General features: G+C 38.4%; 1 protein-coding gene across 1 annotated transcript; it reads right to left on the reverse strand.

The window, feature by feature from the left end:
• Positions 1 to 447: 447 nt before the first annotated feature.
• Mmgt1 (membrane magnesium transporter 1) lies at positions 448 to 11887 on the reverse strand. The gene is made up of 4 exons (XM_051179104.1): positions 11670 to 11887; positions 9434 to 9486; positions 5826 to 5929; positions 448 to 4056 (listed from the first exon to the last, which is right to left on the reverse strand). Exons 1-4 carry the CDS (start codon positions 11746 to 11748, stop codon positions 3897 to 3899), a joined length of 396 nt encoding a protein of 131 aa, XP_051035061.1. The 5' UTR covers positions 11749 to 11887; the 3' UTR covers positions 448 to 3896.
• Between the last annotated feature and the right edge of the window lie 1405 nt (positions 11888 to 13292).

Genomic DNA, 13292 nt, shown 5'->3' on the forward strand with positions numbered 1-13292 from the left:
AAAGTACATTAAGACTTTACATATACAGTGGGGTGTGGTGGTGCACACCTGTAACCTCAGTACTTTTAGGCAGATGCAAGACAATTAGGGATTCAAGTCCAGTCTTGTTTGATTAGTGAGTTTGAGGTCGGTAAAGACTAAATAAATGAAACATCATCTCAAATATGTATGTAATAATAATTAAAGAAAAAAGGCCATGAATTTGAAGGATAGCAAGGAGGGCTACATGGAAGTGATTGGAGGGAGGAAAGGAAAGGGAGAAATTATGTAATTATATTATCTCAAAACATAAAAAATATTTTTAAAGACTTTTAACTAAAGTATGCATTTAGAAAAACAGCACCATACTAAAGAAACACAGTATCATTAGTTCACCTTTTTCTGGAGACAGAGAAGCTGAAGAAATGAGTTTTAAAAGTAAAACAAAACAAAAAACACTACCAAAACCAAGGTGAGACAATCACTTATTTATTGGACAGGGCAAGGTCATTTAAAGAGAGGAAACATATTCAAAAATGGGTTTATTGGTGTTACAGGCATCAAGGCTCACGAACAACAGTATTCAATACATCATGGAAACAGGTCGCATACAGCCAGGAAGATGCTGTCATGTCACTCACAAGTATGCCACAAGTGTTTAGGCGACAATCATTAGAGAGTTACTGTGCATACTTGTCACCAATTCACAATCTTTAGTCCCTGCAGCTGAGCTATTAGCCCGTAGGATTTGGCTACTTCCCTGGTTATGAAGAGTGTTTCTGCATTCTGGAGAACTTTGATTGCATATGTCTCCTACTTTTTAATGTCACTGAAATTAAGTATAGGCTTACCTAGCACTAGCTCACATTGCTGTTTTTAAACTACCCTAGGCAGTAATGGACTATCACACAGTAAATAAATTTCTGTACTGAACGCACTTAGCACTGTTACAATGCACCCAAATCTTATTTAGTTTTATAGTACCGTATTTCAAGAAGATAGCAGAAATTCAATGAAGTCAATTAAAAAAAATGGGCTGTTTACCTGGTCTGAGGTATACAAGCTGTCCATCAAGGTAGACACATTTAAAATTTACTATGTCAATTATTTGCCAAAAATTTAGCATTATTTTTAGCAGGATTTTCTTGGCTGGGTAGACAAGAATATATTTTTAATACCCATTGTACAAACTAAATAAATATTAGAAGCAGTAGTATAGAATGGATGTTTGGCTAGAAGGAAAACTAGTTTATGTAAGAAGATTAACCAAAGAGTCTGTCAGGTATTGGCTTTCCCTCTTTAAATCCATTAATTTATCAACTACTGTTTTTTTCTGTGATACTAAAGATGAACCTGTTAGACAAGTTCTCAATCACCAGCCCCTCAACCACCTCCTCACACTGTATTGAGTTCTGGGTTCTCAAGATGAGTGTTCACTCCACATAGGAAGCCATATTTAGGAAACTGTTTGCAAAGACTAACTATTGCATTAATTCATTTTCAGTGAGTGATCAGATTATACAAATATAGACTATTGGTTCTCCAGGACCTAGGTGAGACACACTGGGAGGAAATCAGAGATGACTACTATAGAGTACAGGGCTTCTTTGGGGGTAGTAAAATGGCCTGGATTTATCATGTAGTTGAACAATTTTGTGAGTATATTAAATGTTACTTAATTGTACCCTTTCAAATTGGTATAATTTCTTTAAAGATAAGGTCTCAGTGTGTATCTCAATCTGGCTTTGAATTTGTGTGACAACTTTCCTGCCTTGGCCTCCTGAGGGTTAGGATTACAGGTGTGAGCCGCATCAGGCAGCTCTACCCTTTAAAAGAATGAAATTACAAAGCGTGTAGATGAATTCTCAGTAGCATTGTTATGAAAACACATTAAGAAGGGAAGACAATCCCCCAAGGGAAGAAAACAAGTAATAGTCAAGAAGAATGGTAGAAAGCCTGGCCTACAGCATGCTTCTTGCATGCCGTTTTGATTTCACTATCATCATGTTAGTTCTCGGATTCACTTTTATTGGGGGGGTGGGTTTCGGGGTTAAGACAGTAATTCACTAAGATAGCCCAGATTTGCCCCAAACTTGTGATCCTGCTTCAGCCTCCTAAGTGCTAGGATTACATGCACATGCCACCACACCTGGCTTGACTTCACATTTTTAGACTGTTTCTAAATTATTGTAGGCAATCAGTAGATTTCTGAGTAGAAATTTCTGAATAGAGTCAGTGCTACATAGACTTAGCCAAACGAGAGTCACAATCTCATGCCAAGGGGCTGGGATGTAGCTCAGTTTCTAGAGTGCTTGCTTAGCATGCATAAGGCTCTGGGTTCAATTCCCAGGAAGCAGAAAACCAGGTATAGTGGCAGCACCTATAATCTTAGCACTTAGGAGGTGGAGGCATGAAGACCATCCTTGGCTACATAGTGAGGTTGAGGCTAGCTCAGGGTTATGTGAAATCTTCTTTACAGACAAAAAACAAAAACAACAAGAGCAAATCGATGACAATAATCTTGTCCTTTGAGGCTATGCCTCACTGGGTAGAAAGGCTGAGGTTCATTGCTAATGAAAAAATATGCCAGCAAGTGTAGGAGTATCTGGATATCAAGACCCTGCTTGAAACAAACAACAACAACAACAACAACAACAACACACACACACACACACACACAAACAAATGAACAAACGAAATCCGCAGTTATTCCCTTTACACCTATATAATTTAACAAAATTCATATGTTGATGCTTGTAGAAAGCAATAAGCTCTACAAAGTAATGTTGAACTTATTAGTTTCCTAGCTGAAAAAGCTATTCCAATTTTCCTAAGAGTTAAGATTACTGTTTCTGAAAAACATTCAATGCTATGTCCTTATGCTCACCTTTAGCACTGTAGTGAAGATGGAAAATGCCAAGCCAGCTCTCAATCAGAAGCTACAAAGCAACTTCTTAAATGACCTTAACTTTCTGAGAGAACTAAAATAGACTAGCTCCAAATATTTAGAACATATTTGGCCCAATTTCTTTGCATATGCCTTTAGATTACATGAGACATTTCCTTTATTTTCACTAATTTGCTAGTTTAGTATGAAATAAATAAGCCAAAAGACTTTGAATGAACAAAACTGGTTAATGGCAATCAGTTTTCCTCATACTATTCTACATAGGCAAGATAATGAAGTCAGAAATTATCTTTTTGGTCTACTTTCAACTAGTCTTTCATTATATAATCAGTGAAAGTTTAACAACAAAAAACATGAGTAGTTTTACACACAGCAAGATGAAGTTGTTAAATATATGTTATGACAGAATTTCTCTGACACAAAACTTGCTCACTGCACACAGAATCTCATAGTGATCAAACAAGTCAGCTGATATTAGAAGGTATCTGAGAATGAGGTCTGGAGAAAAAAACATTCATAAATTGGCAAGTATCCATAAAAGCAGAGTCACTTTTTAGGGGACCTAAGAAAAACTGCAAAATCATCATTTTGGTCTTCTTAAAGAAGTTGGTCTAATAAGAACTAAAGACCATTTGACTCTTGTGCTGCAAAATGCAGGTGTTAAATGGTTTTTTCAGGATTCCTAAAACCTGTAGTGCAAAAAGAAATCTACAAAAATAAATAATCACAAAAATCCCAACATTTTTCTGGGAAATGTGCTCGAAACAGTGACTTTTACAAAACATGGGAATTGTTTTAAATGAACAAAAAACCGCTATACGAAACCTCAAAGACTCATTTCACAGATAACTTATACACCATTTGATTTCAACAATGTACAAACAAGGGCCACAGATTATTTTTATTAGCTCTGAAATAGCAATATAAATACTGATGTTGGGGGAAGTTTTACACCCCAAACTCCAATACTCAATTCTGTGTCTGTCCTGTTATTTAATTTGTAAAAAGCTTAACGGCGCAGTGAGTCAAACTTTCTTAACTTCAATGATGTGTTAGAGGACAATGCATCGAGGTTTGATGAATTTGTTGCATCCAAAGGCCGGAATAGCACTCGGCCACGATGATTAAACACATAAAAAGATGGATGATTCCTTAAAGTATCAAATGTCCTTAAAAAGAAAAAAAAAGCACCAATTTTAGATAAACCTTTATAAAATCACATTTGAAAAATAAGCAGGCTTCTAATTAATTATGAATTTGCTGTGAATTATATTTTACATAAGAATAAATTGGAAATTAATTTAGAAATGGTAATCACACTGCACAGCATATTTTCACTATGCAAAGAATGTAAAAAACTTGGAAATGCCCATAAAGTTCTCAGACTTTTTCTTCCTGGGTACCTATCAATAATAACAAATAGTAGATGAACTTAGGTCATCTCTGTAAAACTTAACAGTAGCTTATGATAAATCATCTTCCAAATGCTAGCATACAGACTATACCTCTGATCCTTCATCCCTAAGCCATAGACATGTCAAGGATCCGTTTTTCAAGAACAGTGCAAAATTCCTTTTGGCCTTCTGTATGTACTATCGGCTAAACTCAACTATTTTGCTGTCCCCTGCTTGACACCATTTGGTTTGGCTCCTTTCTTTCCTGGCCTCTTGCCTGAGATCCTTGGAAGATGCTCCCAGTGAGATTTGTATCATTCAAAAAAGTCCATAAATGTCCTGAGATATGAGCTTTTAGAGTTTGCTTTTAAATATTAATTTCCTGAAAAGAACCAGAGAATCTTCTCTTTATGGTAGAAAATTTCAAAGGTAGACCCACTTAACCATATAAATGGAAATAAGAGGGTCTAGAGAGGTAGCTCAAGGGTTAAGGATGTATACTGTTCCTGCAGAGCACCAGGGTTTAGTTCCCAGCATTCACGCTGGGTAGGTGACTCATACTGCCTTTAATTCTAGTTCTAGGTGAATCTAATTCTCTGTGCCTTCCACAGGCACCTGCATGCACATAGTGTATATAAACTCATGGAGCAACATTTATGTATATAAATGCAAAATAATCTGAAAATAATATATTCAAATAGTGAAGTAAATGGAGGGGGAATAACTTCCTCCAGTGTACAGATGTTTACTGTGAGTTCTTCCAAGAAAATATTATAAAGGGTTATTATTTCTGGATAAAGAAGGTAGGGGGAAAAAAGAAGGTAGGGAAAGTCCTGAAATGGAATTTAACAAACTTAAGTAAAAATATGGGGCAAGTAAGCAAACAAAACTCAGAAGAAACATCCAGAATAATGATGCTCTTTAATCCAAAGAAAGGAAAAGGGCCAAGGGCACAGTTTAGGTCACATCTTAGGTTCAAATGGACAGAGGAAACAGAAAATTCAGTTATTCCTCCAAAGATGAAGCTGGGACAAGAGGGTAAAAGAATAAGAAGGAAGAAGACAGAAAGAGGAAAGGAATACATAAGAGGGGAAAAAAGGGAAGGAACCTAGCTAATGCTTCTAAGCTATTATCTTTCTTTATATCTATTTTCATCCATCTATCACATTCTAACCAACCAGTAATTTTAGGTCACTAGCAGTAACCACAGTCTAATACCTTGTTTTTTACTTTTGTCCTTTTATGGTTTTGTTTTGAATCAGGCTCTCTCTATGTACAGCCCAGGCTGTCTTGGAACTCACAGTCCTCCTGTTTCACCCTCAAGAATACTGAGCTTACAGGCATGTGCCACTATACCTGGCTTTCAACTTCCACTTGTCCTAGGAGACCAAACACTGACCTAGTACCTTTGCCTCATTACTCCTACAAACTACATAACCAAAAGGTAAAAATGAAACCAACTTTAGTATAGCTGAAATCACACTATAAAGTGTGCACACAAAACAAATCTCTCTGAAGTTAAATGCTTCTGGAAAGGAACTTACTTATTCTTTAATTCTGAAGTGGCATCCATGTCTTTGAACTCCCCTGCGATATGAACTATGCCATAACAGGTAACTGCAAAGGCCAGAAGTGTCTGAAGAACTATCTGTGAGTACAAAGTTGCAGATTAACAAATAGCATATGAATACTGTTTGAAAAATTGACAATCCACTTCTCCCCTCTGTGCAAGTTTTAACAAGCATTCTTCAGGGCCACTCACCAAGGAGTCAATTCTTGAAATGATTTCCACTCAGACACAATAAAATTTTTTAAGTACAATAATATTTGCAATGTTTTCGGAAGTGAGCTTAGCATTATGCTCAGAGAAGCATAGTACCAAACAGTGTCTGCTTCCAGGAGCAAACAAAACTCTTTTTTTTTTTTTTTGTTATTTTATTACTGGTCAGTATCAAGAGGGCACAGAGTATATGAGCACAAATGCAATAAAAAAGTATCACGTACCCACCTGCCAACCAACTAAACTTTCAGTCCTTCCCTTCTCTTTTAGAAACAGGATCTCTTCAGATACCCCAGATGGATAACCCACAACCCTCTGACATCAGCCTTTTCAGATTCAGCAATTGATACATACCACCAAACCTGGCTTTGCCTCTATAATCCCTGACCCATTAATTCCTTTCCTTCCTTCTTAAAGTTAACTACTTAATTGTGCATTAATCGGTTCCCTGGCTGTTTTGGGCAATGTTCCTTCCTGTTTTTGAACAACTTATGAACCTCTAAAACACATTATTGTTTATTTTTACTCATTCTGAATCTCATTTAAATGCACTCAAATACATTCTTTTGAGACTAGCTGTCTCCCCTCAACATTATTTGTGAGATTCATCCCCACAGCAGTAGTCTGTTCCTTTTCATTGTGTTTAGTACCTATCATATGAAAACACCACAATTTATTTCATTATTCTTGGGAATGTGGGGTGTTTCCTGTTATTTTTACAGGGCCAACATAAATATTCCTACATGTCTCCTGGTACACAGGAATGGAAACTCTGAGTACAGATTATGTATGGGTTCAGATATATTACATAACTCCAAACTGCTTTCCAAACAGGTTGTGCAAACAACAATGTTTAATTTCATGTTTGAAATTAACCAACCCAGGATTATGGGCCGGTCTATTTTCTTAACTATGATTACATGATTTTTTTATTTTTAAATTTGCCAATTGAGAATCCCAAGAAAGCTATTTTAAATAGATATAAAAATTCATGTGTATGTTTGTATAAGCTACCAAAAAGTAAAAGGTGAAAGAAGGGTAAGTTAATAGCCAAATACACTATGTCTTTAGTTAAAAGCAGAGAAATAATTAGTCACAAGCTATTAATGTCTAAATTAAAACCCAACAGCATCTGAAATGTTACTTTACATTCCAACCACCAATATACTAAAGAGACTGTCTTGTTTTGTTGTTGTTTTTAAGACAGGGTCTCAGTTTAATGTTGCTGTGGAAAACCTTGAGCTTCTGAGTCTCCTGTTTCTACATTCCAAGTGCTAGGATTTCAGATGCATGCCACCAGGCTTCATTTATTTGGGTATAGAAGATCAAACACACATATTTGTGTATACCAGTCAAACACTACTGAGGTACATCCCTAACCCAAGGAGATTGTGTTCATATTAATACAATTAGCAAAAATGTGGCACATCAATGAACTGTCATAAAAATATGCTTCAGAAAAATTATGTCCAAGGAAAACTAACCATACAGTAGGTACAGCCACACATACTTATAATCGCAGCACCCAGGAAATGAAGGCAGCAGAGTCAAGAGTTTCAAGGCCAGTTTTGGCTGTATACAATTTCAGTGCTAGCCTAGGCCACACAACCTGTCTCCAAAACAAAACAAAAACCAAAGCTAGCTAACTACAAGACTACATGTATACTTATTATTGAATAATGACTTTGGGGGCTCTTCCCTGGCAAAGACTGTGTCTCCTACTCTCAGCATTCCTTAGTTGTCTGTGATTCTTTGTCTCATGCTGAGGCTCCATGGTCATCCCTTAAATCACATACATACAATTAACATTACAGGAACTGAGCATATATATCCAGAAATATATACATCTGTGTGTAACAACAAGAAATATAGGTCACGAGACCTATATTTGAGCGAGAGCAAGGGGTGAGTGCATGGAAAGTGTTGGAAGGAGGAAAGGGGGAATTGATATATTTTAATTTCAAAAACAATTTTTAAACTACATACACGCATACATCATGCTTTTATAAAGGATCTAGTTTCAACCTTAACTTTGTTGTTTGTTTCACATTTATAGAGGGAAATACTGGGGCCACAGTGTAAGGGTTCAAGTCAGGGACAACTTGTACAAGTTGGTCCTCTCCTATCATGTGGATTCCAGGGATTAAATTCAGATCATCAGGCTTGGCAGCAAGTGCTTTTACCCACTGAGACATCTTTACCACTGAGACATCTCAACAGCTCCCAAAAGCTGTTGGTAAAGCAAAGTACATGTGCCTAAGACAACACTGTATATACATAGGAAAGAGCCTAAACTCTAATATCCTTTAAACTATTATGAGTAAATATGAAATTGCCGGGAATGCTATCATTTCTGTTGCTCCCATGGTTTTAATTTTGTGTGATTAGTTTATATTTTTTACAACTATTGTTTAATTGTTACAAATAACTTACCTATTTTATAAGTTTAAATCTAATAATAACAAATTATAAGTCAAATGGGGAATAGGCATTAATTCAGGTTAAAAGCCACCTTCTTTAGGTTTTTTTTTTTTTTAATAATTGATCCCTGTCTGTAAGTAATGTGCTGTCAGCATGGCTTCATTTTCAAGGGAACTATTGAGTCAGTAAAGTGGTTGACTGGGTGAGGATGCGTGTCATCAAGTCTGATGACCTGAGTTGTTTCTCCCCTGGGACCCAAATGGTGGAAGAAAAGAATTGAATCCTGCTGATTGTCTTTTGACCTCCAAACTTGTGCCATGTTATGAATGCCCACACACATAATAAAATATTTAAAAAGGAATTTTTATAAAAACTTAAGCCAAATAAGAATTTTAAAGGCTATGTTATACTGTGGATACAGAAACTTCTAGAAAGACCCCTCATTTCCTACTTTTTTTTTTTTTTTGGACAGACGAGACGATCTTACTCTGTAGTACAGGTTGACCTCCGACTCACAGCAATCATCATGCCTCAATCTCCCAAGTGCTGTGATGATAGCTGTGAGCCACCGTGTCTGAGAAAAAGATATAATAAAGAAAATTTTAAGATTTCAAAATCTTTGGATTTTATGGAGTAACAAAAGCAGGTAGCAGCTGGGCAAAATATCACAGGCCTTAGTCCTAGCATTCAGAAAGAGAGAGGAAGAGAGGTAGAGAGGCAGATGCAGAAAGATCTCTGTGAACTTAAGACCAGTTAGGTCTATATAGCAAGTTCCAAGTTGGCGAAAACTACACAGTGAAACTCTAGTTCAAAAAAAGAAGCAGGTAAAAGATGTCATATCGTATGCTTGAAAATGATAAAAAGAATAATAAAATAAAATAACATAAATTACCATAAGCAAAGTAGCCAACTTTAAAAATGTATTTAATGGAATATAAATGACCAACTTACATCTATCGGTAGTGATTCATCTTCCTTTTCTGTTAGTCGCATATAAGAACGATCTGTAAACCAGAAACATACCATTAACGAAATTGTAGTCTGTTTTCCGTTCTTAAAATGCAAGAAAATCAATACACCAAAGAAGTGGCTGACTTATATATTATATAATGTAATGCTAATCCCAGATTCCTCAAAAACCTCTTCCAATGAAGTCAGCCTTGTCTTTATGAATTAATTTATGCTTGCCATGGCCTGTCTTTATCACCATAAATGAGTGACAGATGGCCAAGTCTGAAACAAAAAGACTAAGCAAAATGTTTCATTCATTAGTAAAGAAAATCCACACATTCTCAAATTTCTTTCACTAAGTAATCAAAGAAGTCATAATTAATTAACAAACAATAGGACTACAAAAATCTTTAATGCTGAATGCCACTGCCACAAGTGAAAATTGGTACGGAAATGTTGCTCTTTTTTGTAGTGGTATAATTGGAGTTTCAGGACATCAATTTCTGTCCCTACTACTACTACTTAATACAGTTGCAAGGGATCAAAGGATCAGGATTTGGAAGCTGGTAACCCTGAATCATACACAGCACCAGCTCTTCTATTTACTATTACTTACTGTACCTCACTCTAAACATCCTCAGCAATGCCAACATTTATTTCAACTGTAGATTGTTCAAATGTGTAAGTGTTCCTTAGACTCAAAGATACAGACCCATTCAACTGTCTGAGTTTCCTCAGTGGTAACAATGGGAATGTGAAAGTTAAATAGGATTTACTAAGTCCACGATCGTTGCACTACTATATTAAAGGTTACTGTAGCAGAGATGAGCATGCCACAATACCACAGAATGCTATCTGATGCCACAATTTCACATGACACAACTAGTGTCAAAGGTAATGCCAGTTAGTCTTTTGCTAGCATGAGCATTGCAGTGGTCTTGCTGCAGTCACAAATACAGAATGCATTCTAACCCCTTGAAAAATATAAAATACAAAAATCTTAATTCTAGATTAAGTAGGACAATTCCTACTTCATTATGTACTATAGACTTAAAATGCCCAAGTTGTTTTGAGTTGAATGTGTTATGACTCTGTTAAAAGGGTATATTTTCAGGAGTAAGAACAAAACCCACTACCAAAAGTAGTTTTGAATTAACCTTCTAACATTCCACTTCTAGTCTCACATGACACTGTAACTACACATGTTTTCATTGTTGAAATGAGGACGTTGGTTTTCAAAGGGCCTTCCTTGCTCTATGACTGTATAATAGAGACGAAGTTTACTTCAAAAACACAGTACTCCAGTGTATCCTAATCTCCTCCAGGACAGTGATTCACAAAGTAATGTGCATGTAAATCACCCAGGGATCTATTAAAACGAAGATTCTGATTCAATAGGTCTGAGGTGGAGCCTGAGTGTCTACTAACAAGCTCCCAGGTGATGTCTATGGTGCTGGCCTATTGACCACACACACTATGAGCAGCAAGGTTCTAAGACACTTTTTGCGGGTCCCACCAAACTATTAATCCTCACAAACATTTACACATACACACGCTCAGTCCTTTAGCACATCCATATTATGTTACTGGAATGATTTCTCCACTAGCCTAAGAATTCCCTTACGGTCCCGCGGAACCTCTAGCATCTAAAAGTAGCAGCAACTTCAATAACTGATCTGAGAAAAAAAAATTAAAATCCACCATATAGCACGTTAGCTTCTGCCCAAGGTCATACAGATTTAACAGTTGAGCAAAATCTTAACAACTAACCCTTTAATGCTACCGGTCCACTGCTTTTTCCCCGTGTCACACTGCCTCCCTGAGGCAAACGGTCACTTAACTTCTCAGACTCTGCCTGGACAGCAGAGCGCCCAGGATGCTCTCTCCCGAACTGCCAGGCAGCCCCAAGCATTCAAAGTTCTCAATCCCACACTCTGTCTCATCCGCCTTTGCTGGATCTGACACCTCGTGTCCCGAGTTCTGGGGCAGACTCCGGCTCGAAATTCTCTCAAATATCGGCAAGCCCTGCTAACCTTTGTGTCGCCCAGGTGTTCCACAGCCCTCCGATCTTAAGCCTTTCACCGAGGACCGTGAACCGCTTTACTCAGTCACCCCAAACTAAAAGGTCCCTAACGCCTGTCCCTCCGGCACTGGGTCCCACAGTTCCTCGGGGAGTGCCCCCACACAGCTCTAGGTTGTCCCGCACGGAAGAAGTCCCTGTCCTTCAGGCACTTACGCTGAGCAGCTGAAAAGGCAGCGTGGGCTAGGGCAAAGAGGCCGACGCCGACAAGCCCTTTCCACAGCGATGGCGCCATGATTCGCAAGGAGCGGCAGTTCAACAAAAGGAGGCGAAGGGCGGTTGAGCTATTCGCTCTTTCGCCGGCGGGCGTCCACGAGGCGCAGGGACATGACGTCACCAAAGCCCTGGGCGCGAAGTGCCGGGTGGCGCAAAACTCACTGAGCCATGAGAACCCGGAAAAAGGAATGCTGGGAAGAAGGAGAGCGCGACACGGAAAAAGGTCCTGGGAGCCTCCTCCGAGCCTGCGCAGTGCCGCTTCTCTGAGAGGGGCGGAACTGAGTCGAGGGCGTGAACGAACAGGCCAAGCGAGACCAATGGGGAGACGAGAAGAGCGCTGGCAAATGAGCGCTGGACTCGGGTAGGGGCGGGGCTTACGGGAAGAGCCAGGAGGAGAAGAGGGCGGGGCTGGTGGTAAAGAGAATCCTAGCAGTTGGTGTTTGCAAGTTGGCTAATTAGTTGATTTGGTTTCCTTTGGAATCGATCCCTTTGCTGTCGTGAAGCCTTCGCTTTGCTTCTGGCCTCGGAGAGCTCGTACTGAGGAAGGTTGGGAGGGCATTAACTTGAGGAGGTGTGGAGAGAGATAACTTGGTGGGGTTGGAACCCTGAAAGCTTGGCTTGCCGGAGACGCTTAGAGAATTAATTCAGCTTCTTACGTTTCTACTTTACTTTTCTTTGAGAAAGATCCACCCGAAAAGAACTGTAGCGTACCGGAACTGTTTTGTCGTGAAGAACGCCAGCACCCATTAAGGAAAAAATAAGACAACCAAGGGTTGTTTAAAACATTGATCAGGATCCAATTGTAACCTCTTTTCTCCGCTTTTGTCTTCATCTCCGAAAACGTAGGCATTCAAAAGTGAGGGCTTCCCTTGGTCTCTTTTTGCCCTGCTCTCTGTTGACAAGCTCATTAATTCGTTTTCACTTCAGACCTGCGTAAATACTACAATGATTCCAAATGAACAACTGTATCTCGAATACCACTCCTTAGCTCCAGGTCAGCACTTCCAGCTACTCATTGCTGGATATTTATTTGCGTGTGAGTAAACCCCGTGGCACTGAAATTTATGTGGACAAACGTAACTAATCCCCTCAACTCTATATAAAGTTCCTTCAGTGCCCTGCTAAGTGGCACAGCTTTGTAAACTGCGTGTTACAAAGTAAAGGTAAAGCATCTTTACAATTCTTTCCCATCAACCTCTACAGAACAGTTCTGTGAGTCAGTTGACTCTCCAGTGCTTGTTCAGTGATGCTCATCATGCCTTTTAAATTTGAAGCATCCCCACTTGTGATCTCCTTAATCTACTCTGACTTTATATCGCCTTCTAAAATCTATCATTTATTTACCATGTTTGTTATGTTACTGTTGTTTGCTGCCTCTCTTCCCACTCTGGAATGTAAGCTGCAAGAAGACAGATTTCTCTGTACATAGAACATTGACTGTCAAATAGTAGAAATTGAATGCATACCTGTTGAATAAAGAATGAATAAATGTCGGGAAAAAACTGAAAGTGATTTTATCACTGAAAAGATTTTGGAAAGATTCCTCTTAGTATTTTGAATCGT

The sequence above is a fragment of the Phodopus roborovskii genome, unplaced genomic scaffold (genome assembly GCF_943737965.1).
Source record: "Phodopus roborovskii unplaced genomic scaffold, PHOROB, whole genome shotgun sequence".
Taxonomy (NCBI): domain Eukaryota; kingdom Metazoa; phylum Chordata; class Mammalia; order Rodentia; family Cricetidae; genus Phodopus; species Phodopus roborovskii.

Excerpts from the sequence above, each read along its gene's own strand:
- Mmgt1 (XM_051179104.1), bottom strand. The coding sequence starts at position 11,748 with ATGGCGCCATCGCTGTGGAAAGGGCTTGTCGGCGTCGGCCTCTTTGCC. Across the intron at positions 5,930-9,433 it reads ATGAATCACTACCGATAGAT|ATAGTTCTTCAGACACTTCT; the intron begins GTAAGTTGGTCA and ends TTGTACTCACAG. Across the intron at positions 4,057-5,825 it reads ACTTCAGAATTAAAGAATAA|GACATTTGATACTTTAAGGA; the intron begins GTAAGTTCCTTT and ends TTTCTTTTTAAG.